This window comes from Drosophila nasuta, chromosome 2R (assembly GCF_023558535.2).
Source record: "Drosophila nasuta strain 15112-1781.00 chromosome 2R, ASM2355853v1, whole genome shotgun sequence".
In the NCBI taxonomy this organism is placed as follows: Eukaryota; Metazoa; Arthropoda; class Insecta; order Diptera; family Drosophilidae; genus Drosophila; species Drosophila nasuta.
Window position 1 is genome coordinate 11,858,209 of NC_083456.1, and position 26,765 is coordinate 11,884,973.

A 26,765-nucleotide genomic window follows, 5' to 3' on the forward strand; every position below is an offset into this window, starting at 1 on the left:
GATTGTATATATGGAAATAAACTATTTTGTTTTTATAATCGTAATCAATATGAGTAATTTTTTATTTCCCAATAAACAAAACTCTTTCAAGAAATCATACTATATACGTAGATTTGTCTAAAACAATTACCGAATATTCTGCTCTTTTCGATTATAAGATACACAATTATATAAAGCAGCATCGTAATTGGGTCAAACAAAAGAATAATTACTTACGTAAAAGCTTCCCTCGAACATAGTTCGACCTCAATATTGTCTCATTTGCTCCTTTGCTTAAGCGACTGTTTATGGCTGCAATTTGTAAAGGGATTTGCTCGAAAGTATTTTACAATCTTAATCCGCTTCATTAACCCCGCTTGCAGATTGTTTGCTTGTCAACAAATTCGATTGATCAGCGTTAACTATGCGTATTACGCATAGTTGTTGCGCTCGGTAAAACTTACTTAACTACTTACTTAGTTGAAAGCAGCAGCAGAAGCAGCGACGCTCTCTCAGCTCCACCTGCTGTCCAAGTTGGTTTAATTGTTTGCCGCATTTGTTGTACTGCTGGTGCTACTTCGTTGTTGTTACTTTGTTACTGTTGCAGCTAGTTGTCGATTTTGCATAACAGATTCATTAATTTTACGTGAACGAACGACGAGGACGAGGAAGACTGCGAAAACTTTTGCTTAGCCAATAGAGAAGCACGTAGCGAGAGCAACAGGAGCTGGAGCAGGGAATGCGTTGGAATGTGTCTATAGCAAGAAGTGACTGGTAACGGTAACTGGCAGCCATTTTGTGTGATTAAATCTGGGCGCAAGTTTACCGTTCAACTCAAACAAGCATCTGGCAAACTCTGCTGTTGTTGTTGTCGTCGTTGTTGTTGCTGCCCATTCAATTGTTGCTGTTTTTATTGTGCAAATTATTATTGTAAGTGAATTGAATTAATTTTGCGCAGAGTTTCGCCTTGTCGACGATTTGTTGAATTCAATTACTTTGATTGTGATTTTATTTATCCACCAACTTGTGCGTGAAAATGCACGTCAAAACTTTTTTACATTTCAAATGAATGCCTGCACATTGTGCTACAATTTTTTTGCACTCGGTTTCAATTAAACTTCAATTCCCATCGATTTGTGTAGAAATAGTTACAAAAATAATGCCGATAATGTTGTGCATTAATGTTGATGAGGAACTTTTCTTTACCCTTTAACGCTCTGTCCTTGACGATTTTGTGTGCCGTGCACGTTTTAGCCGAGAACTTTTTATTATGTAATCGAGTTTTAATGTCCCCAACACAGCGAATACAGAAAACAGCCGAAGGGGCAATCGCGCAGCTCATAAATAAATTATATAAAGGGTTCAAACGCCATTCAAATTTCGCCTCCAACTTTCACTATTATTATTTAAATGATTATTATTGTAATTTGAATTTCCTTTTTGGCGATAATTACAATAACGACAGGGTTGATGTGTCGTATACGTAATGAATTTCCCATTGTGCAATTTGGTCAAGTTTGTGATGGACTAGATGAAATAATAAAACCGAAAAAATAAGAGAATTTAGCAATTTGCTTGGCAAAAATTCAATCACATAAAAAAGCGGCAAAAGCATCTTGAAGTCGTTTCCTTTTTGGCATTAAGTCTGCATTTTATATGTTCCATTGTGTGAGTGTGTGTGTGGCAAATTTATAACCCACATCGAAATACACCCACCTCAACTTAATGTCATGCTCACACGTCATAAAACAAAGCTCACACACGCATCTTGACATGGGCAATCCCGGGTAGCATAATCACACTTCTGTCAGCTTTTAGTAGATTAAAACTTTGAGCCGCAAATGCCGCAAAATTATTAAGCATAGACTTGGCCTTTTTCTTTGTCGGCTGCGATGCCTTTTTCTGCCACAAGGAGCTACAATAAAAAGAATATCAAATTGCTATTTAATGCCGCAATCGATTCGCTTGGCAAATCAACGAGCCGCTTGTCATTCACCTGAGACACGCAAAGCGTGCTCGTGTCTCTTACTTTCTAGGTCGAAGAACATCTGCCAACGTAATTAACACTTAAATACATTATAATTAAGCGAGAGCGAGAGAGAACTGTGTATACGGTCTTAATTATTTCATATATCGCCACGCATGTGTCAGCTCATTTGTGGCCCGTTTGTTGTTTCAATTAGGCCATAATAAAATTGTCTAACCAAAAAGAGAGAAAAACTAATTTCTGGCCATTGTTGGTCATTGGGAATGGGAAAGGGGAATGTGTCTTGTCTTAAACGCCATCTTTGCCCTTTTTGCTGGTGTCTGGTCAGACAATTTGCTTCGCTTTTGGACGGGCGTTGCCTTTAATTGGCCAACTTAAGTGCCGTTACGTTTCAGTTTTACTTTCGTTCTATTTTTTTTTTGTGCTTTTTGAAATTTCTTTCCGGCCAAGAACAAAAATTTTCCTACATTTCCCTGGCCATTAATTCTACCTTGCGTTTCAATTAGTGTTTTCGCATTGGTGTCGGCCAACGCTTTCTTTCTTAGCCAATTCTATGCAACCTTCTCTCACTCGCCCGCGCCAACTGATTTATGTCCACCTCCCACTTTTGAGGCTTGGCACATGGTTACTAGAGCTCTGTGGGTGGTGGATGGTGGATGGTGGGTGGGAGGTTGCTTGGTTTGTGGGTTAGGCCAAATGGCAGCGAAGCGTGCCAATCTCTGGGCTATCTCTCTGGCTGTGGCTGTGTTCTAACTAACTCGTCTCGTCTTCATTTCTCACTTGGCTGACTGCGTATTTGCACAGTGTCGACCAACGACGAAGGTGTCCTGGCCATGTTGGCACTGTCTATTGGCTTAACTCACGGCAAGTGTGAGCGATAGCAGTGTCTCAGTGCAGTGTTGTTTCAGATGTCAATTATAGGGTTGCCAACGCAGTTCCGGGGTTTTGACTTTAAAAAATAAATACAATAAAATTTCTATACTTCAATGATATATACATAGATCATCTTAAAATATGTATTGTTATTAGCAAATTAAATGTTCTGTGGCAAATGAGATTTTTCATGTAATTCTATTATTTACCTATAATTATTATTACTCAAAAAGTTATACATTTATTTATAGGCAGTTCAATTTTGTTTATTTAATTTAATTGTATCATATATATGCATTATTTTTATTATTTCGTCAAATATCAATAACAATTTCATAATTTTACGTATACGTAATATAATATTTCGAGCACCTTGACAACTCTAGTGAGACTATCGGGGACTATGCAAATTGCAAATCGTTCGCATTTGCAAACGCTCCAACACCTGCCAGAAGGCTTAACCGCACAAGGCTCTTGGCCCCGCCCCCCTTTCCGCCTTGCTGCTTCCCATCTTCGGCTGCCACATTCCCTTTTCCCTATCAGTGTCGTTTTGTTATTTATCCTGCGTTCTTGCGGTGGCTTGGGATGAGTTAAGGAGGAAACTCCTGCTTCTGCTGCTGCTGCTGCTGAACCCTTTGCAGAGTGTGTGTGTGTGGAGGCCTGCGGGGCATGCCACTTAACACACTTCAAGCACGGACTCAGACGACGCCTTCAAAGCGCGACGAGATGCCATAGCAGAGCCACGCCCACACGCTGATAAAGAAGAGCGAGGAGGGGGGATGGTTGCTGTTTGGTTTATACACGTTTTGCTTTTTAATTTATCATGTCTATTTGTTTAGTGTTTCTTCGGCCATTGCAAGTTGTACATACAACACAACCTTCTCCTCGCCCAACTCTTTGTTCATTTGTTATCCTTGTTTGCTTTGTCTCTATGTGTGTGTGTGTCGGTGTGTGTGTGTTGGCGCCTTAGTCGATAGTTTGTTTTAAAAAATTGCTTCCAGCTTTGGGGATTTGCTTTTTGCAGTCTCCTCTTTCAGCGGTTGCTTCTGCTGTGGTGCAGCGGTTACACGTTCAACTCCAGCTCTTGCTCTTCACTCTTTTTTTGCTGCTGTGAAGCTTAAACATTAATTGAAAATCATTGAGTGTGGTCTTTGCTTTCGTTTGGTTGTGTTTTTGTGTGCTTGTGTTCGGGCTTTGCCATGTTTTTAATTAGATTAATTGAGTGGATTGATGATGCGGCAACTTGATTTACATTATGCTTAACTTGAACTCATTGATATCAATTGAAGTGCCTGTGGAAGCTGCAATTGATGCCACTTTTCGGCTGCACTTTTGCGCAAAATCATTTAATAACCAAGCCAGAGGGCAAACAACGGATGACAGCAACCCTTAGAGACAGCACTTGAGGGTATGTGACAGTGTTTTGCATGCGAAGACAAACCCAAGATGCGGTCTGTATTTGCCATGGTCGCTGCTGCTGCTGCCACAAATTGAATCAAATTCCTAGCTGCCGAGATTCATCAGCCACACACACAACAGAGATAGAGACGGAGATGGAGAGCACACACAAAACCATGACAGTGACAGCATATCTTATTTAATTTCAACTCGCTCTGATGCAGATAAACCAACTGAGCAGCAGCGGCAGAGGGAGATGGAGAGGAAGAGGCAGAACGCAAGTTTATGGGCCAAGCACAAACCGAGCATAACATTAATTTTTGTTAATCTATTTTGAAGAGTTGGTCAGTGGGTAAACAGGGTAGAAGTAGAATGGAGAGCAGCAGCTGCTGCTCTAGTTGAGCAACCGCAAGTAAATATGCTGTCATTAATTTAAAACTTAAACAAACAATACCAAAAACTTTGCCACAGTTTCTCCATCTTACGCAGTGCTCCAGCTGTATCTCCTTACTTCTCTCGCTCTCTCTCTCTTTCTCTATCTATCTCTCTGGCTGTTTGTCTGTCAGTCAGTCACGGTGTGCTCGTGAGTTATGTTCATTAGCAAATTCAAAAGCATTTCGAAATCTTGGCACACAATACACACTCTGAGGATGGGCAGGGCAACATTTAGCTGGAATTCCTAATGAGTAAAGAGCTGCAGTTAGTTCGAAGTGCAAGCGAGATAGATAGACAGAGACAGAGAATGCTTGTAGTTGTAGTTGTTGCTAGCCTAAATATGTGAAAACTGAAGCTGGCATTTTGTGTTGCCTGCTTTTAGGGGCAACGCTCTAAGGGTCAGCAGGTGTAGTATGCGTGTGCTCTTCCACCCCCCCCTTGCTCACTCTTCTGTCCCTCTGCAGTTGCCAAGTGGCGCTCTTGAGTTCGTTGTGCATGTGCTAAAGTGTTGATACAAGTTACTTTGCTGCTGTTGCAGCTGCTAATATTACTGTCCTCAGCTTTAGCACACTGACACACTCTCTGCGACTGTGTGTCAGTTTATGTCCGTATATGTGTGTATGCGTGTGTGAGTGAGCTGCCTAGTCATAAACCACGACAGACAGCCAGACAGCTGAGCACGTAGCAGACAGCTGAGCATGACGAGCTGACAAAGTGCAACAGCAACATTCTCTGTGCCCTCTTCTCACCCTCTCACTCACTCTCTATCTCCATCTCTATTTTCTACGACATTGCAGCTTGCTACTCACTCTGTGTACACAGCTCCAAATGCGGTGCGCATAAATTTACAACTGCTTCAATCAGCTGCCATCTCAATTTGTGTTGCCTAATTGAAATTTTAAATGAAAATGTTAAAGTTTTTGTACCCAGCAAGTTTTCTCATTCTTCTATTTTTGGTTAACAAAATTTGTACTGCAAATTAATTAGAAATATTCAATAAATTTATACAAATGAGGTGTATTTATTTATTACTACTGTCAACTTTCTCGCAGTGTACTTAAGTTTGAATTTTTGTTGTTGCATGCAAATGATTCAACTCGCTCGGCACATGTTTTGTCATCTGTACAAGTATGTGTGTACGAGTGTGTGTGTGTGTGTGAGGCGTGTGTATTTTGTAACATGTTTTGCGCGCGCATTTTCCCTTATGGCATGTTTCATTTTCTCATTTTCCTCGCCGCACTCATTTGCTTATTTTCATATTTGCAGCGAGTTTGTCTTGTTTTTCGTTTTTTTTTTTTTTTTTTTGTTATAATTTATGCGCATTTTTTATTAAATATTTATGTTAATGCCCAGTTTTTAGCCGAGCGACCGCAAGCATTGCCATCGTCTCCTCATGTATCCTTTTCATCCCTTTGCCACTCCCCATTGTCACCCATTTGCCCTTTATGGCGTATTTATGCACTAAAGCGTGCAAATGCTTCCGTCTCCTGTATGTTATGTCTGTGTATGTAATGCTGTTGACACGTCGCCACATAATATTACGGTCTTCGTCTCCACGTAGCCAACGAAGCAGTCATAAATAGTTTTGCCAAAGCCCCGCCACAGACTGGGAACTGAGAACTTTAGCAACTGCGACTGCATCGTTGGCATCTCAATTTTGAGTTTTCGTCCTGCCAAATTCCTTGGCCTGCATAACAGAGTCCAAGACAAAGCCAAGGCCAAAGACGTGAGCTTATGGCTTATCGAAATATTTGGACAGGTATTGCCATCTGCTTTTCTGCCAGCACTATTTGCCAACAATTTGATATTTACATTGCCTGCCGCTCTCCTGCTTTCGCTTGTCTGCAATGCTCAATTTGTTAGCTGATTATTTCCATGTTTGCAGTGGGGTTTATTTTGCATTCGATTTACTGCATTCGCATTTGCAGCAAATATAGTTGGACTTAGTCTTGTCTCGGTTGGGAATTGATGTTGCCACTGAAAGACATCGAATGTGAAATTGAAATAATCTTATTAAATGGTTATTCAATCTAATCGATATCATGTTAATAGTTCTGGCAGCTTACAAGCAGTAGAATGCTGCTCAAATGTTAAATTAAGTTCTTTATATTAAGGGTATCGGCAATTATTTCTCTTAAAATGAAGTGTTTACTAATTTTGGTATCTTGCGAAATTATTTAAAGCGAAATAAAGCGAAATTTTAGTTAATGAAAAGGCAATACAAAAAATCTTAGCTAATAACTTTGAGATTTCAAATTATAATCTTTTAGAATTCTTTTTAAATCCAACAATATTCATATTTAGAGCATCGGAAATATTTTCTTTACTATTTTGAGCATTATTCAACATTATTTAAAACATAATGTCAGTTAAAGAAAATTAAATGCTAAATAATTTTAGGTAATAACTTTTATATACCATGCTCTATTTCATTAAAAACAATGCTATATATACTTCCATATAATATTGAAAATTCGTTTTAAATTCAATATTAGTTATATAGCATTCATATTGGTTATATCAGAAATATTTATAGTTACTTCACTACTTCGAGTATCATGCAAAATTATTTGAAGTGAAATTTAATGAAATACAAAATAATTTTGAGAGATAATTTTCTATGTATTCTGTTGACTTTTCAATTTAGACTTCTTTTGACGTCTTTTACCAACCCATTCTTGTATGTTAGTAAAATAGTTATAACTTATATACAAATATATATGTATGTACGTTAGATAGATCGATTAGCAATCGCTTAATTAATGTCAAGTCGATAACTGGTTAAACACGCGCACACGTTGATTTAATATCGAAATGCATCAATCGCGTCATTTATTGCTCAAGGGGACTACGAACTATTGTCAATTGCCATAAAGCACACGAAATATTGCGTATACGTCCCGGGGTGCGACAATAAATTTAAATGCAAACTGCGTTCAATTCAAACAGCAACAGCAACAGCCACCGACGGAGTCGAATACAAATTTCAGTAATTGCCCCACGTAGTGCAGTTGAATTGATAAGTTGAAGACGATGTAAGTGATTGATTGATCGATTGATTGGCTGATTGATTGCCCCAGTGGCCAACAATTTGAACAACAATTCCCATGCCCAAAGCGTGGCAGCAACAACAGCAACAGCAGCAGACAAAAGCAACGAAAGCGCACAATGGCCACGTAGCCAAACCGCTCAGCACGCTATGACATCGACAATAACGGCAAAGAACGGACAACAGCAGCAGCAGCAGCATCAACAGCAACAGCAGCAACAACAGCAATCGCTTCACACAGCCACTATGAATGGCTTTCGCATAACTGGTTACCCAGCAGCAGCCACGCCCCCCACTCGGAACAATGCAGCGAACAGCATCTACGCCAAGCCGAACGCCCATGAACTCGATCTGCATATAAGTGAATCGCTGCTTTATCCCGGCAGCACACAACAACAACAGTCGCTGCAAAGTTCGCCAGGTCCACCGCCACAGCTGACAAACATGCTGCCCACGGCGGGCATTCCAGGGGCTGCCACGCCCATTGCATTGAAGGGCAACAATCCGTTTCTGAACAGTCCGTCGCCAACGGAAACAGCGCCCAGCATTGTCAAGGCGCCAGCAACCACTGCGAGTGGCTATGAGATGCCCGAGTATGCGGAGCCATCGCGATTGCGTGGACTCAAGCAGCGACCACACAGCATTGCCGTCTCGGCAGCCACAGCATCGCCCACCGCTGGCGGTGGAGCACGCTCCAGTTTTGTGGACTACAATGCGCAGCAGCAGCAGCGACTGTTGCAGCTGTCGCGACAGCAGCAGCAGCTGCGCAATGCTGTGAGTCTGGTGAGCACCACAACGACAGCAACCACAGCCTCGGCTGCAGACAAAGAATCGCTGTATGCGGCCATCTTTCAGCAGTATCGTCAGAGTCCCACCAATGGCCAGCCGGCGCCGCCAGTGCCGCAGCATCGCAAGCCAGCAACAGCAACGGTTGGCGGCGTGCCAGTTGTGCCACGACGTTCACAGAGTACGCCACGGCCCAATGGTCCCACGTTGCAGCAGCAGCAACAGCAGCAGCAACAACAGCAGCAACAGTTGAACGGACAACTCAATGGCAACGGCGTGCAGCGGCCTCGCAGTCTCGATCGCTACAATGGCGGAGGAGGCGGTGGCATGCAGACGGAGGCGCCACCAATACCGTTGCGTCGCTTTGCCAATAGCAACAGCAATGGCAGCGTCAACAACAATGGCACGCTGGGTCGCCAGCGCAGTCCCAAGAAGAGTTGCAGCACCGACAACATGTTGCAAGCGACACCCACAGTGGCAACAAACACAATGCGACACTCGCTGAGCTATCACGGCAACAGCCAGGAGGCGTTGCAGGAGAACGGCAAGCCTGAGAACAACAGACCATCGAGTTATGCGGCACCAGCACCTGGACCGGATCAAGCTTACCTCGAGCATCAGCTGCGAGCTTATTCCGAGCAGCTGCGCACGATCACCGAAAGTGTGCGAAAATATTCGGAGCAAGCGAAGCTGTTGTCGGAGTTGAAGCGACAGCAGCAGCTGGCCAAGCAATCGCAAACGAATCTCAATCTGCTGACGCCCAACAGCAATGGCACCAACAGCAACAACAATAACAACAACAACAACTTTCAGCCGAATATGATTTCGCCAGAAATTGTCAGCAAATCGCTGGCATCGCTTTCAGGCGCCGGCGAAGTGCAAACGCCTTCGAATCAGTTGCGCCTTTTTCTGGACAACATTAGGAGCAGCATGCGGCAAGAGTATCAGCAACACATGCCCGACGATGTGCTCAAGCCAACAGCAACCACAGCAGCAGCCACAGCCACAGCAACATCGGCAGCCGCAGCAACAGCAACGTTGAAACGCAATGGCGAAGCCAAAGTGGCTGCAACTGCAACTATTGCAACTGTGGCAGAGGAGCCGCCACCACCTCCAACGCCCTCGGATCAGCTGCGTCAATTTCTGGACGCAATACGCGCCAATAAAATACCTGAGAACGCAGACAAGCCCAGCAAGCTGAGCAACTCGCAGACGTTGGACTCGTTCATCTCAAAGCCGCTGCAAATGCCCGATGTGACATCTGGCACACCAGGCGGAGGGGTGGTTGGTGGTGGGGCAGCAGCAGCGGGCAACACAGCGGCTGCAGTCAATGGAGCAGCTGCTGGTGTGCCCAGTAGACGACGACCCAAGAGCAGCGTTCTTCCCGGTGGCAGCAATGCCAAATTGGAGCAGCGTGAACACTCGCTGGTCACCTCGGAGAGCTTCCATCAGATCTCCGACAATTTGCGGCTGATGAGCGAGGACTTGCAGGCTCTGAGTCCCAGTAAAGTGGTCAGCAGCTCGGCCAGCAGCGGCAGCCTCAAAACCTTGGCTGCCAATGGCAGCAGTTCGTTGACCACTGAGCTGCGTGTAATTACAAGTTCACCACAGCAGCAGCAACAGCAGCAAATGGTGATGAGTAAATCGAACAGTTCGCTGGGCTCGTTGGCACTCACGGTGACAACGCCGTCGAGTGCAACGACCACGCCCTCGACTGCCCCGCTTATGACGGACTTTAATGAGATATTGGACAGCTTTCATGCGATGGCCGATAAGTACAAATCGAAAGGTTCCTATGATTATTTGCGCAAGTGCTCGGAGGCATTGCGTCAGCATTCGCTGCAGCTGAAACTGCAGCAGCAGCAACAACAGCAACAGCAGCAGCATTCACAGCAATTCCAACAGCAGCAGCAACATCATCAACAGCAGCAGCAGCAATTTCAGCAATTGCAAAATGGTTTCAACAGCGACGACAGCAGCTCGTGTAGCACAACTCCGGGCAGCATTCGAGATGCAGTGCAGAATCTGTTATTGCTGCCCAGGAATGGATTCCAAATACTCGACGATCGCATGCGATTGTTTATCGATATCATCGACAGTCAAGATCGTTTAAGTCAGGTAAGTAAAGCAACTAGAAGAATAGATATGAATCAAGACAGAGAAAAAGAGAGTTAAAAGTTTAAGATATGCAGAGGCAACTGGTGTAGTTCATTTCCCAATATTCCTTGTCATCATTCCTTACTATAATCCCTATTTATTTGAAGTAATCTTTCATCAACTAATTAGAAATTTATTTTTCTTACAGGTATGTCCTAAGCTTTGTATTTAACTCAAATTAAGTTGTAAGTACACACCAGTATTATTTAATAAATAATAAATATACATATGCGCAATAATTCAATTATTATTTGAAAAGAGGTCAGAGCTACAAAATAATATGAGTACGAAAACCAAAGCAAAAAGGCCTAATTTCAAAATAACTTAAAAAGAACCACCAAATATTTTATTATAAAATTCATTAATGTTTTTACTTCGATATTACAAAATTGTCATCTTAAATCACAATTATTGTTGATAAAAAAATTAATATTTTGTAGTTAATTAGTTTTATACCAAATTTCAACTTTGTAGCTAGCAAAACTAATCATAATTAAATGATATAAAAATACCAATAAGCAATAACTTAGCGTGGTGGCCATTAATTTTATCTCACTTGAGAATCTCTTTCCCTTGAGGTCACTTTATATGGCATATTTGGTCAGTGTGTTTGTCTTTCATCGTACATACATCAAAGAACGATGTCCTTTCGATTTACAGCTGTCCTGGTCGAACTTATCTTGTCCACCCGCATATTACGCTCAATTGCATAATGTGGCAAAAGCCATCAAATCAGTTAATGACCCAGAAAGTTAAACATTTACCATCACACCCAAAGAAGAGCGCATTAAAACTTCAAAAACGAAGAAGACGACGACGACGACGAGCGAGACGAACCCATCAATTTTGCGAAAATAGCTGAAGCTGAACATCAGCAATTAATATTAATAAACTACAAAGTCATTTTGAGGGCAGGCAACTAATTTCAATGCTAATCGTCAGAGAAAGCGCAGGAAGCAAAATTGAAATTTTAATCGAATTTGAGATTGGAATGGGGGGCGGTAAACCACGCCCACTCATTCTATGTGTAGTTTTAGTATTCGGCCCATTCATGATGATGAACCACAGAGAGAAATTGAGCCTGTCTGTCGCACACTTTGTGAATGAGTGTGTGTGTAAAGGCCATAAAACTGGCAACAGGCAATTTTGGGAGAAGTAATCAAGCGACAAGTCACGAAAATTCCCAAAAGTAGCTAATCAGTGGGTCTATCATGTCCTGACTAGCAGCAGCAGCCTCTCCTCATTCCATATGAAATTTGATTTGCCTTTGCCTCTGCTATCCTAGTGTGTGTGTGTGTGCTGAAAATTTGATATGCAAAATAAATCAGAGAACTAATTTCGTACAATTTAGCACGCCTGCAGGGCGGAAACGGAAATGCCAAGTGCTATCCCTGGCCATGGGCTTAACCCGTTATGGCCACAGATATGTGCTCTGCGGGTTAATGATGACGAGCTCGGTTCTAATTGTCTATGGTCCGAAGGACCTGCACCTGTCTCTGTGGCTACCGCTGCTGCTGCTTATCTGTCTTTATCAGTTAACACATTGTGTGTGTGTGTCTACAAAGTGCTCCCTTCTTCGTACCAATTCCAATTCATTTGCTATGCATATGCATATCATCATTTTATGGCTGCCATTCTTGATTAGCATTTCTCTGTTTGAGTCTCCGCACACAGTAAAATATACATAACATATGTGTGTGGCTGTGACTGTGTCTGTGCCTGTGTCTGTCGGACACAACTTGAAATTGCTTTCGTAATTCAAATAAGCCGAGTCTAATGCAAATCATTTATACACATATAATATATTTACTTTGTGGCTAGTCAAAGAGTTTGGTCATCATTTTGGTTACGCATGAAAAGCTCTGCAAATAAGCTGTTGACTTTTCAAAATCATGAAAGCATCTTTAAGTGGAATAATTTCCTATAGTGCTAAGAGATCTCTTAAATTAATAACTAAAAGAATCGGTTTAATTTTAGCAACTTAAAACAAATTGCTAAATGCATTTTGTCAACTTGCCTTTTTGCTCTTCCGAATCCAAAGTTTTAATTAGATTCCATTCCATAACTTTTGGTAAAATGCTGCAGCAAGTTTCAAAACATTTTTACACTTCACATATTTTATTTGACAAAAATTCCTAGCCAAATACTGCACTTACAATTTTTACTACAGTAAAGTATTAACCAAACATTTATTTGGTCAAGGCTACAAAGTGAAATACTTGCTAAAAGATTTGCCCTGGTTAGTTTCGCTTTTATACTTATTACTTAAATGCGTTTTAAATAATTCAAAGCTTAAAATGCATAGACCATTTCTAATAATTATGTCTAAATGTTGGTCAAATTCATTCATTTTAAATAGGTGATTTTAGCCAGTTAAGAGGAACTTGACTAAAATTTCAGTTGGAAATCATTTGAGAGATTCAATTAGTTAAAAGTTGCAGTGAATACCATTTATTTGGTTTGCATTTGCAATGCGCTCTCTTAATGGCAATTCGTAATTGATGGTTGAACCAATATAAATTGCGAGTAAAGTGCAGTGAAATATGATATAACTGCCAGGCAATTTATGTGCATAATTATATAATTAAATTTGTTAATTACAAGCATACTTTATGCACCCTACAAACACCGAATAAACTTGGTTGGGTATATTAAATGGAAATAAAGTGCTTTAATTTAATACGAAATGATTTCTAGAATATCCAGAACTCCATCACTTTGCATTTATTTTCAGTTTTAATTGCATAAGTGCAGGTCAAGCGGCTGCGAAATTAATGAAAATGCTGCAATTTGTTTAATGTCATTTCAGTAATTTATTTGATGAAATGCATTTAAATTTTGATGTTTACTTTCGTGTGGCTCTTCCACAATGTTTTTGTTGCCAGCGTTGCAAAAAGTAAACACACATACACATATAAATGGCTAAAATCTGCTTTTCATAATGCAATTGCAAGCAATTGCACAAAATTTCCGCAAACTGAAATAATTGCGTTTGGCGGTCAACGGCCCTAGACCAGACCAGGCCAAACAATTTTCATTACAAACTAATTATTTAAACTGCTGGCGAAAGCCAGCAACAACAACAACAATAACAACGAGAGCAACAATAGTAATTGCTAGTATAACAAGGACATCCCCGAAATGCCCTCGCAAATGGACCCTTTGCGATAAATGAACTGTAAAATAAGCGGCCAACCGAAACGTCATTTGCACTCATTTTGGCCAACAAACATTCAGTGTGGTGGTCGCCATTGACGGCCAATAGGGTGACCATTGGCACATTGTACCGCACTGACAGCATTGCCAAAAGCCATTTATTTTAATTAGCTGTGTTACACCACACAAAGCAACAGCAAGAGCAGCAACAACCATGACAAACAGGACAACAATGAGCACTACAGCAACTATTAATAATTGCCATTTTGGGGTCAACACCTAGGAATACAAGTAATTAAGTCTGCGACAGATAAAAGTGGCTGACAGAGGGATACCACGTAAAGCAGAATAATTTAAGAGAAGAGGCAAATAGCTGTAGGGATTTAACATTCATGTGGATATTGAAGAATTTTAATAAATTTCAGGATAAGAAGGGATTACTTTTTAATTAATTTAAATAAATAAACCCTTAGTGCTACTTGGATTATGTATTTTTATACTATGTTACTTTGTTGGGAATCATCTGGCTACCCTACTAGTGTTCACCCGGACACTCTGTCAATAAGAATCTAATCTTTTTTTAAATCTCTCTTATGTTGTAATATGCAACTCAATGCAACTAAGTTATAATTCAATAAACACTCTGTAATAATCCAATTAACATCACATTTACATTTTATATTTTAAAAACAATAGTATTGCTGTTTTATTTACATAGATTAAAGTTGCTAAAGTAAATCATAATATGAGATTTTGTTATACTCCTTTCCATTTATTTTGAGACAACAAATTTGTTCATTACTTGAATTAGATCAATTTACCTAGAACTATACTCAATAATTCTTTAGACATTAATTTGTATACAATTTACGATTTATTTATTGAAAAAACTTGCTCTTTACATAAATTACATTTAATTAGCTGAAGTTAATATATTAAAAAAATTAGTTCGCTATTCTTTCCAATTACCCAAAAGTGGATTTAATAATTCTTTTAATACTATATTCAATTTCTTATTACAAAAATTACAGGGTATTCGGCGAGCAACGTGTTTTGAATTCAATTTGAAACTTGCACCATTAATATAGTAACCATACATTTAAATCAATTTCTACGGCAGAATTTAATCCACCGTAATTGCTAAGAGATCAGGTGATGGCTGCAATATGATCATTTATTTAAGCACCTGCGTTTCAATTAATTGCACTTAATGCGAGTTTAATCAATTAAAGCGAGCACATGCTCGCGTCTCTCTATGATTAAGCCGCATAATAATAATCTCTGCCTCAAATATTGTATTTCGCGGTTATTTTATTTTGCATTTTTATGGCAATGGTTAAAACGCAACCACAACAAACAACAAAATGGCCAAACAAAGTGCGTGCTTTAAATAATTGCTATATAGGTGGAAGGTTGGAGGTTGAAGCCAGTAGTTGAGGGCGATATCGGTGGGGCATGGAATGCTTTCAACAGCTTTCAATTGCGAGTCCTGGCGTTCGTCCTGGCTGGCTGACTGGCTGGTTGTATGCTTGGTCTGGCGGTTGGTTGGGCATGTCGCTTATTAATTGCATGTCATAAATCATGATTATGCCACTTGATGACCGACCGCTGTGCTAGTCGTAGTTATTATTATTAATCTTTGTCGCCCACACAGAGAGACAGAGAGGAGAGAGTGAGAAAGAGAATAAGAATGAGTGAGAGCAAGTGAGATATAGCGGCAGATGGAGATTGTTTCAGGTAGTGTCTGCCATATGCTCTCGCCCGTTTCATGCAAATGCGACGTTGTCATCGTCGTCGTCGTAGTTGTTGTTGTTCAGATGCTGCTGCTGCTGGTGCTCTTGTTCTTGCTGGTTGGCCTATCTTGATTAATTGCAAAAGTTTACTGGTCACACGATCCTGGGAATACGAGAGCCCAGAGCCCAGGTTCAGGAGCCATGGAAATACGTCAGCTGTTTCCGTTTTTCTTTCTCGTTTTTACGAATTTTTTTTGTAATTTTTTTGCTGGGTATCCCACAGAATTAATAACAACAAGAATGCGGGTAACAAGCTTCATAACACGCGTATGTTGTCACGTAAATTGGTTTTAATATTTAAAGCACTTCATTACTCACAGTCGAGAGAGGCGAGAACATGAGAACGTTGCCCATTAAGGCAACAACATACTCTGAAAAGCATGTTACAAATTCGTTTAATCAACAGCTTTCGCTCTTTGGGACAACAGCAGTTGTTGTCCAGCGCGAAACTTTACGCCGCTGCAATTAAATCAAATTGAATTGTGCTGCAACAACTTTTAAGCAGCTGGCGTGTATCATTTATTCATGTTTCAACAGTATTAAATTATTGTTTGTTGCAGCTACTGTAATGCAATAGCAATAATAAATTAAATTATCAATAAAATTCGAAAAATATTACATTTATTTCGAATGGAACAGCATCAAATGCAAAAAATATATACTTTCCAGGCATATCAATTATTGCCATAACTTGAAGCGCTTATTGATAAACGATAACAAATTTCGATTGCTTTGAAACCTGCAGCTGCAAACGTGTCAGTATCTCAATTGACTTCATCCTAAGGGCGTGCTGCAATTGTGAGTTGCAATTCGAATTCGATCTGTGCGCAAAGTAGTTCACTTTATATTTGCATTTGGCACAATGAAAAAATGCACAAAAAAAGAGAAATGTCGAAAAACAAATTCATTTTTTGCGATAAACCTAGAAACAAAAGGTAAGCAGAAATAAGAGAAAATCGGAGCCGACAGTCAACGAAGTTGTTTGCATTCATTCAGGCTGCAACTCGGTGTCTGACAAGGCGTCAGGGTGCTGAAACTTCAGCAGTACACAGCACAAAAGTACACAACGTGCAACAGACTAAGTTGATGTGCGTGTATGTGTGAGTGTAAGTGTGTGTGGCAAACATACGAAAATTTGCAAGCTGCAGGCGATCGAAAGAATCTTTTTTTTTTTGCTCTGTTTCGTTTTTGCTGATTTTTGACATATTTTCTTTGGTAGCGCAGCACAGCAAACAAACTGGAAAAAAACTTAAGGGCGTTTTTGCAGGTGCAACGTGCCACGTGCAACTGTGCAGCATGCAACTGGGTTAACATGGGGCATGGGGCAACGAAAGTGCTATGCAAATGCTGGGACACACAAAAAAGAGATGAAAAAGTATCTCACAGATTGCAGCAGGCGGTAAACGAAATGCATTCGGCGTTTTTCCCAATTTGTTCACCGTACTTCACTCCCTCTCCCTTTCCCTTCCCCCCTCTCTCTATTTATCACTGTCGCATACTCTGTCTCTCGCTCCGTCTGTTCTTGGGTGGAAGGGAGCAGGGAGCATGCAACAGCTCAATTTGATGTTGGTGGCTGGCAACCCTTTTAGCGCTTTTGAATGGCAGCTTCATTAATCAGCATACGTAACTGCATTCTCCATTCTCGGGCATTGATAGATGCCACAGTGCCATAATGGAGCACTGGATTTGCCACATTGCCGTTTAAAATGTTGCACACTCCCAGATGTAAAAAAAACACACACACATTTACATGAAATAAAATTGCAAGCAATTACGTAAATATCACTGGCAATGGGGGCAGGAAGCAGATTCAGTCAATCAGCTAGTGAGATGCCACGCCCACATTCAGAAGTGCAACAAGCCGCAGCTCGTTTGCGGTTCGTCTGCGAATACGTGACATCCATTAAGCATACGCCAAAAATAAACAACGAAAAAAGTATTGCCAGCAAATTTTCTGCATGTTAAACAGTCCATAATTCAGTTGCAATTGCAAATATTTTATGTCGACCTGACAAGCGTTTCCCTTCAAGTTAATGATGTGCACACGTCTGCAGGGCAATTACATGTGCGGGGAGTTGGCTAATGCATCAACTTGTTATGGCAAAGAATAGCTTCAATTATACATTAAATGGTGCAGTTTAATTTTAAATACTTTTTACATTTTATTAAGTATACGCAGAGTACCATTAAAATGTTGTGTTGCCAGTGAAACCGAATTGAGCAATAAGTGATGCCTTAAAAATTAATATATCTATGAATATATCTATTATTAAGTATACGTAACGTATCACTTAAACGCTAAATTACAAGTTAAACTAAATTGATCAATAAGTGATGCATTTATTATTCATTTTATTATTTAATTGTAATAAATAATTCCATTCCCTATTGCAATGAGATGAGCCAGAGTGACTAAAAGATCTTACGGCTTAGGTTTTAATTGCTGCAACTAGACATAAATAAGTGAACCTGAATATGTTGTACTACTAATAAATAAATTGTAAATATTTTAAGCGACGTCGAAGTCTTCAAAAAATTGTTGCAAAGAACTGTTTTATGGCGCATATGTTTTATTGCAATTTCAAAAATGTTTAATAATTTATGAAACTGAATATATTGAAATGTTGCTGCATTTGTAAATTACTCTTTTGTGAGGCGAATGTTTTCAGAGCTGCAAATTCCTGAAATTGAATTACATTTATTAATAATAATAAGTATACGCAACATAGTATTTAAAGGCCATAAAGCAATACTTCAAGTGGAGCTGATTTCAATTATAATTTGCTGTATTTCAAAATATCTATTTTAGCACAGTTTTAAATAGCTACAATTCATCAACAAAATGTTTCAATTATAAAATCTTGTTCCTCCAGAATAATTCTTCAATTGAAGCTTACATTTAAGCATACCCCTCTCTATCAATTACCTAAGCACAGGGAATTCAAGCGTTCAACTCTGCAGCTGTCCCCTCGGGCAATGCAGCTAGTTGGTAGCTTTTTTTGGGTGCACTTGATAGCACAGCAAGTGATGTAGAAATAAACTCTCGCATTGTTCGCAAGTGTATGTCGTGCCACGCCCATATGCCGCCCCTACGCCCACACTACACAATCGACAACAACCGATATCTGTAAGCATATTTTCATGCACTCTTCTTTTTTTTTATTCCTCATGTGTGTGTCATGTACTTTCTTTGCACATCTTAGCATCGATTACATTTTCCCCAAATTGAATTTTGCATAAGGGAAAAAAAGACAAACTCACGTACATGATTTTTCTTCAACGTGTGGACAGGAAATTGGGTTTTGTGCCCCCCTCTTCTGTCAGCAAGGGGTGCCATCAATTGAGCTATTCCAAGGAGAAAGAGAGATAGAGAGACGTGAACTTAAATGGCAATTTCACTTAAACTTCAGGACTAAACAAACTTTACTTTCACTTGGCGTTTAGTTGGTAATCGACTTTTAGGCTCAGACTTTAAAGCCAGTCCTTAGCTTTATTAGTTGTCTCCCATTTCGTTTCATTTTTTTAGACGAGTTAGAGAGCAAAACAAACAGTGAGACAACTTGACATTTCTCGAGCGCACTACATCAAAGTCAAAAGCCGGTCGAGTGTGTTTATTAAAGGCGTATGCTGGGCCGGAGCGGAGAGAGAGAGAGCGGGGGCATGAAATGGGGACAGTTGGCAACCAGCTGATGACTGACTGTCAGAAGGCAGCTGAGTTGTTGCCACAGCTCAACTGCAGTTTAGCTCGTCGTCATGGTTATTGCATTGTGTATGTCATGTCCTTTTTTTCTGCAGTCTGCTTTTAGGCGCAATCTGAGAGAGAGAGAGACAGAGAGAGCGATTGCCGTAATTGCAATCTCACTAATGCTGGCAAATGTGCTGCGCGGCTTTTGCCTCAGCATTGACAGCAACAATGCGATCACACTCAATTGGATTTTGTGTCTGAGTCGCACGCCGTGTGGATTTTAGATTACTCAGCGAGTTCAGATGCCAAATGCTGCCAACAACTCACAATTTTTTCCTTTTTTTTTGTCTGTCATGGTTGTTGTTGGCCTATGTTGACATTACTCAACGCCCAGTTTGACAGACGCGTCAAGTTGTTTATTCGTTGTCTTTGTTACGGCTCGGATTTATTGTGTTTAATGTGTTGAAAAGTCTGCTTATTTATGGCGCGCTCCTCCCTTCCATCACACACACACACACACGCAGTGGCTGACATTTGTATCAGTGTGTGTGTGTGCCCCACACTCGAAATAGTTGAGCACATAGTTCCATGTGTTGTCGTCTCTTGCGCTCGATTGTGTGGAAAATTGAAAAACGGGCATTTACGACCAGTTTTCTAGTGTCTCTCTCTCTCTTTCCTATCTGTGTTGCCTGTTCGTCCTGCTCTTGTCTTGGGCAACAGCTGGCCCAAAAGCTATGAATTAGAATTGATTTGGGAATACAATTTTGTGAGGAATGACAATGGCATAGTAAAGCGAAATGAATTGCACTAGAGAGTTCATGGGATAAATGCAATTTTATGAGTTGTAAAGACAGCATAAAGCGTACAATAAATTGTGGAAGAAATATGCATTGAACACAATGGAGGTTTGCAACGAAAAACTCCGCTGAATTTAGCTTAGTTTATACTTAGATTAAACCCAATTAAAGTAATTATATTTGTTTAATATTAAATTTAATAAACTTCTTTCTCTTTTTATCCTTGATTTTAACACCGGCATAATAATAGTATTACAGCTACATCGATTATGGTAGCTTGTTTTCATTCTTATTATTATTTTTATATTAAACATAAATAATTTTGACTTTTCTTTGTCTTGTTACTTGAATTTTAAACCCAGATTGAATGCTAGCATAGAATAGTTTCTTTCTTTTTCTTTCTTTACCATAAAGCATAAACAATTCCAGTTTTTCTTTCTTTTGTTACTTGAATTTGAAACCCAGATTTATTGCAAGTGTTATAGCTGTAAAGTTTCTAATAGATTTCAGTGTATCGTCATCAATTTCCATATCATTTACTTGACAGCAGAAAAGCTGTCGCAACATGCAGTTGCAGGTCTTGTGAGATTTCTCCAAATGTCATTTATATGTCTGTCTATCAAACTAATGTCGCATCATAAATCCATATTAAATATTTGTATAACATTTTTGCATTTGCATCCGAGCGAGTTCTCAGCTCTCGACAAGTAAAATTTATATATGAATATTTGTGATGCTACAGCTGCAACTGCTGCTGCTGCTGCTGATGTGCAATAACACTCACTGTGGCTGTGGCTGTGGCAACTAGGGGGGCAACAACAATAGCAAAAAAACAGCAATAAAGCCTCATGACACGAAACATGTAGCAACTAATATTTTAGCCATTGTATTGCTACCCTCGTCGCACATCGCTCCTCCTTCGGTTGGGAGGAGGGGAGGGGAGCAAAAAAGCTAATAGTGTTTGGACATTTTTCAAAATGGCCGCCGCGTGGCAGTCACTCGAAATTGGCGGAAAAACGTGTGGCAAGCTGAGAAAAAACTCGTTAGATACACACCCCACACACGCTCACACACATTGTGCTTTCATGTTGGCGATGTCGTTAGCTCAAAAGTTTGTTGAAAATTTTTATCAGCATGCTGAAGCAATGACATGACCACATCACAGCGACACCAACAGCAGCAGCACCAGTAGCAGCAGAAGGAGCAGCAACAAGGACATCAGTAGTTGTATGTTGCCTGAGCTTGGATAGCCACAACATGTTACGAGAGAAACGAGTGTCGACAACGTTGTCTGGCATGTGCGCCATACATACTAATAAACTGTTAGTTGGCTTGCTACAACACCGATAATATTTCCAAAAAATTGTTGCATGATATTCAACATTTTCTCTACGTTTATGTTGGCCATTTTAAATTCAAGGCACAGAATACCATTTTAAAGGTGACATTAATAATATTTGACAATTCGAAAAGCACAATTTGCATTTATTTATTCACATCTAACGAGTATCAACAAACTATTATTTCTTTAGTTTAGAATAGAAAATTCAGTTAGTGCTTTCATTCTCAGCATTGTTTAGATCTCAGCACTTTTATCTGGTACGCTTTTGTTTAAATATTGTGTTAACCCAGTTTAGTTTTTGTCTGTTGAGCAAGTTTTGTTTTCTGGTTTGATAAACTATTAAGCTAATCTTTTCATATCTCTCTCGCTCTCTGGCTAACGTTGACAACGTTCATGCGGGATTCTTTGGTCTTACGTTTACGCTTGGATTATGTCTGGCTAGCATAGAGAGTTTAAATGCGCCCTAATGTGAGATGAAGGCAGCATCTTTGTGCCAGCTTTACAACCAGCTTCTGTCCCTCAAAGCACTCAAACACACACCCACACACACACACACACATAGTCAGTCACTCAGTTAGTTAGTGAGTCTGTCATGCAACCAACCACTTTTTGCCGAGTTTATTACTTTTATGCGATTATGTGTCATGTGTGTTGGGTTTCATGTCCGTGTCCACATCCGTGTGTGCTACGGGACATCATCTCCACTCAGTGCGAGTGTGTGCGTGAATGGTCGACTGCTGTTGAAATTAGTTCCAATTATTTATGACCTTTAATTTGCCGCCTTCTTCTTCGTTTTTCTTTCGCCGAGTTCATCATAACTCATAGTTCAGGGTTAATTGTATTTTTATTGCTATAAAAAATAAATTTATGGCTTACGCATAAAGAAAGCCATTAAATTACTCTTCGAAAATATATATTGAAAAATAAGCGAAAGGAAATGCTTAGCATATGTTGCTACCATATTTGACATTCGACTGTGGCAAATGGACTTTTGTAATTCTCTTTATGGTTGAGCTGTGTTGAATTCAAAATATGCACAGAGAAATTCTTGATTACTCACCAGTTGGCAGTCATAATTGTGACCATTAATGACTCGCAACGAGTAGACTGCAGGCAGCATCTAGGGTTGCATTCATTATGCCTGTGCCTGAGTCGCAGCATTGCCTGCGCCGTTACACATACGCAACGTTGTGCAAGCTTTACATTCAAATTATAACTGGAGAGAGGAGTGAAAGAAAAAAACCCGAGCTGTAGCTGTGTAAAAATGAAACGTTATACTGCGACCAGACCGAAAAGGAAGTAAAAATCATCATCTCCATTTTCGACAACAACATGCAACATGGGAAATCTGCACCAAGCAACGAACGCATAGCATATGTGTGTGTTTGTGTCTCTCTGTCTGTCTGGTTGCCTGTGTCCCGTTCGGTTTAGTTGCCTGTCTGTGGTTGTTGCCTACACACACACACACACACACACTAGGCAAGTGGCGCGCGCTAACAACTCCCGTCAGCGTTATGAGACTCAGTTATCGCCCTCACATTCTCTCTCCATTTGCTGTCTCTGTTACGCCGCCTGTGGCTGTGGTTAGATGTGAGTTTGTTATTTTCGAAACGAGTTAAAATTAGCATAGTTATAGCAAAACGTGCAACGTTGTTGGATTCCGTTCGGATTTGGCTGGTGTCTGGCCATGGCTGCTGGCTGCTGGCTGCTGGCTGTTGGCTGTTGGCTGCTGGCTGGCAGCGTCTGCTACGAACTGACTTGGTAATGATGTGAAAATATAATGAACTCGGCAAGTTGCGAAATTGAATGAAAACATTTGCAGCTAGCGCACTTTTAGGCGCTTCAATTTGGGTCAACATGTTGTTTATAAATAGTTAAGGATTATCCAACTTCAGATGCCTCAAATCGTTGCAGTCTGCAGTCTACAGTCTGCACTTGATATTTGTTTCTCTCTCTCTCTCTTCCTCTCTTTTGCCTCTTTCACTCGAAACACTATTAACAGCTAGGAATTGAGGTCAGCTGCGTAATGCGTCGCATAAGTGCCTATAAGTATGCAATGCACTTTCGCCCACATTGAAGTTTCACAAACACAACAGCTGAACCCGGCCAGAGCTACCTGCATAAAAAAAACCAACCACACATAACACGCCGCTAGGCAGGCAAAAACCAACGCACAAAAGTGTCAAGTCAGGCCATAACCCATACTCTCTCTCTCCCTCTGCTGTTGCGGTATTTATTTAGCCTATAAAGCGACGAGTTGGTTACAGCAGCAGAAAGAAAAAAAAAATAGAGTGAAAAAGAGAAAAGCACCTGAAATGAACACACGTGGCCAGCGTGGCAGCATCAAAGCGTTCAGGCAGAAGGCAGCAAAGCTCTGCAACAAAAGAAAAAAGCCTGGCAAGAGGGAGAGTGAAACGCAAAGTGAAACGAACTCGGGCAGCAAGTGACATACAAACCGCGTGGCCTCAACGGCTGTTGCCTGTATTTCCCTGGCTTGGACTTTGTTGACCTAAAAATCTCATTTGCTGTGCTGCCGTTTTGCTCATTTCTGCCATCACTTTTTTGTTGTGTGTGCTTGTCGCGCCTGCCACAACTGCCACAGCTGCCACACTACGAACTGCTTCTTCCACTTCTTCTTCACTGTTTATTGTGGTGCCTCAACGCCTCAAGCTAGGCGCAACATATTCTTTGATATAAAAATATTTGAGCTGTACCTCAGCTAGCGTTGATTTAAACCGCGTTCAGTTCGTTCAGGAAATGCGAGGAAATGAATTCTAGAAAGAAACGCAGCAAAGAAAAACTGACCTACAAAACAGACATACGCTTATGGCAAGTGACATATGGAACAGTTTGTTGATTTCCTCTTCCCGTTTCCTTTTGGCCGTGTCAAGGCTGACCATTGAAAGGACTTCAACTTCGATCGTTGCGTTCTAATTTAATCGAATTCGATGGCAAACGCGTTTATAAAAATGTCACAGGAATTTTCCAATTTCGCCATTTCCCTTGCAATCTTTATAGCCAGTTAAATCATATTTAATGATTGTATTTTCTTTTTGTTTCTTTACAGGTAAGTTCAGAGCTGCTCATTAATCAAACGCAGGTATTTCGGAACTGTATGAAAAATGAAATTCTTTATGTCAACAACACTATTTGAAAACCGTTTATTTCAGTAATCAAAATTACAGCTCAGTAAATTTAACTCACATTTTAGAATAGCAGCTTATTGCGTATTTTGGGATTCAAAGATGTAATTATCCGTTTTGCTTTTGTATTTTATTTTAAGCTCTTTTGTCCCTCCGCTCATGTTCAGGGCATTTGCCAATATTGAATTGGAAATGCGAGCCCTGCTCTCAATGGCAGTTAATAATTAAATTTAAAGCGGATTTAATAACATCATTTCCAGCACCCACACCACACTGAATGCTTAGACTCTAAGCAGATTGCAATGATTTAGCCCTAAAATTCTGCGACTGACTGTCAAGTGGCCAAGGGGAAAATGTGAAATTGAAAGTGAAAGTGAAAGTGAACGGGAATCGACGCTCTTTTGTTATCCTCTGTTGTCACTTAATAATTCAATGCCAACAAAAAAAATTATTTATTGACTGCGAGCAAAGGGGACAATGTCGTGCCCAATTTGCTTGGCGCAGTGTCAGCGATTTTGGGTTCCTATTCCCCGTTTCCATTTGCTTCAGAAATGTCACATGCAAATCTGGTTCTCAATATGCGAGACAGCAGAATAAAAAATGTTAACAAAAAACCAAAAAAAAAAAAATGAATGAAAATTGTGTTAGCTGCGCCGCGACAGCATGACAAAATGATAGATGGAGGACGACAGAAATAACTGAGTTTTGTTTTGGGGGGGGTGGAGAGCGAGAGCGGGGAATAAGAAAAATTAGCGTAGGCTTCAGAAAGCTTCAAAAGCAATCAAAATGACAACTTAAGTAGGCTTCGCGAGCAGAAAACAAAAAAATTCACAACAAAAAAAGAAAGAAAATTCAATATGCACGACCGAAACAAAAGGCGGCAAAAAAAGGAAAAGAAAATCTTAAGCATTAAACGATGGTTGGGGTCAACCCTTGGGATGGGAATGGCTTGTAGGGGGAGAGAAGGAGGGCTAGAAATGCTGACGAATGTGGGTGCAATTAAGGCTCTCATTGTAGGCGGCTAATTGAAGAAGCAGCTTTTATTACTGTAGGTGTCAGATCTACCAATTACTAGACCCAAAATCAAAAGTAACCCTCCAAGAAAAAAGAATCTATATAAGCGCGTAAACAAATTTCGCATGCTTCAAGTGTCCAGCTGGAGACAGACAGCGTTGACAGCAGACTCAAATCGTGCTTGAAATTTGTTGTTGAATTTACTTTCGAGTAAAAAGTTTTGCGGTCTGAAGAAGACCCAAACCCAACTCTAAGAACACGACACAAACAGAGATTTGTTGTCCCTCATTTGGGGGCATATGGCCATGGAATCAGTTTATGTGCATAGCAAATGCAAAATGTGTGTACTTAAGTGTGGCGTTGGCCCCAAATGCGCATTTAACTTAATCAAGATTTTAATATTTAAAGAATTTTCAAATGTCACAGCTCTCTCTCTCACTCTCTCTGATGCTCCTCATCTTATCTTGTGTGTGCGTTTATTGTAGTTTTGTGTCTGTGCCCAAAAGGGTTGCTCAACGGCGTCTTTTGTGGTTGGGCAAAAATAACATTATCTCACACTTGAATTGCTTGTGGAAACCACAAGCACACACAATAGATCCCTACTGTGAAACCGAATAAGAACTCAAAACCAAAAACCTCAACTCAAAAGTTCTCAAACATTATAAATTTTGTACTCAGTTTTGATCATGTTGGCTTTCGTTTCGTTTCGTTTTTTTCATTTTATTTTGTTTTGTTTGTGGCTTTGCAGTTGTCCGACCTGGTTTTTAGTTTTATGTTGCACTTTTATTTATTTCGACATTTATTTGCGGGGGAGCCGACAGCAAAAAAAATCAATAAGCAAAAGGACAGCAAATGTTAAGCTGACACAGAGAAAAGCGAGAGAGAAAGAGCGAGCGAGTGCACAGAAAATCCCATAAAAGGTTCTTTTTGCAGCAACGACTGTCAAAAGAATTTTGCTAAATATTTAAAAAGCCAAACGAGTGTACTTAGCAGCAGTCTCAGTCTCAGTCCGAGTTGATTTCGTTTGCCACATTTTGAGGTAAACATTTGCCCACATATCGTTTATCATGCATTGCCACAAGAAATAAAGAACTATGCTTGATGTTAACAGAAAGCTGCGTAAAGCCCCCGAAAATTTATTCACTTTCTTTAGTTTTCGGCATTCAACTTT

At 40.3% G+C, this 26,765-nt stretch overlaps 1 protein-coding gene across 18 annotated transcripts in view; it reads left to right on the forward strand.

Moving 5' to 3' along the window:
- The window catches only part of LOC132785741 (dystrophin), a 172,224-nt gene that overhangs the window by 76,234 nt on the left and 69,225 nt on the right, over positions 1-26,765 (forward strand). The window contains exon 22 of one of the 18 annotated variants that reach the window (XM_060791993.1): positions 24,505-24,606. The exons of 14 other annotated variants lie outside the window; for them this stretch is intronic. In XM_060791993.1, the coding sequence (XP_060647976.1) occupies positions 24,505-24,591 (87 nt within the window). In that variant the 3' untranslated portion in view covers positions 24,592-24,606. Of the gene's footprint in view, positions 1-7,683; positions 10,626-10,812; positions 10,852-24,504; positions 24,607-26,765 lie in introns of those variants that run through there. 3 more of the 18 variants (XM_060791996.1, XM_060791997.1, XM_060791998.1) reach the window with 3 other exon arrangements.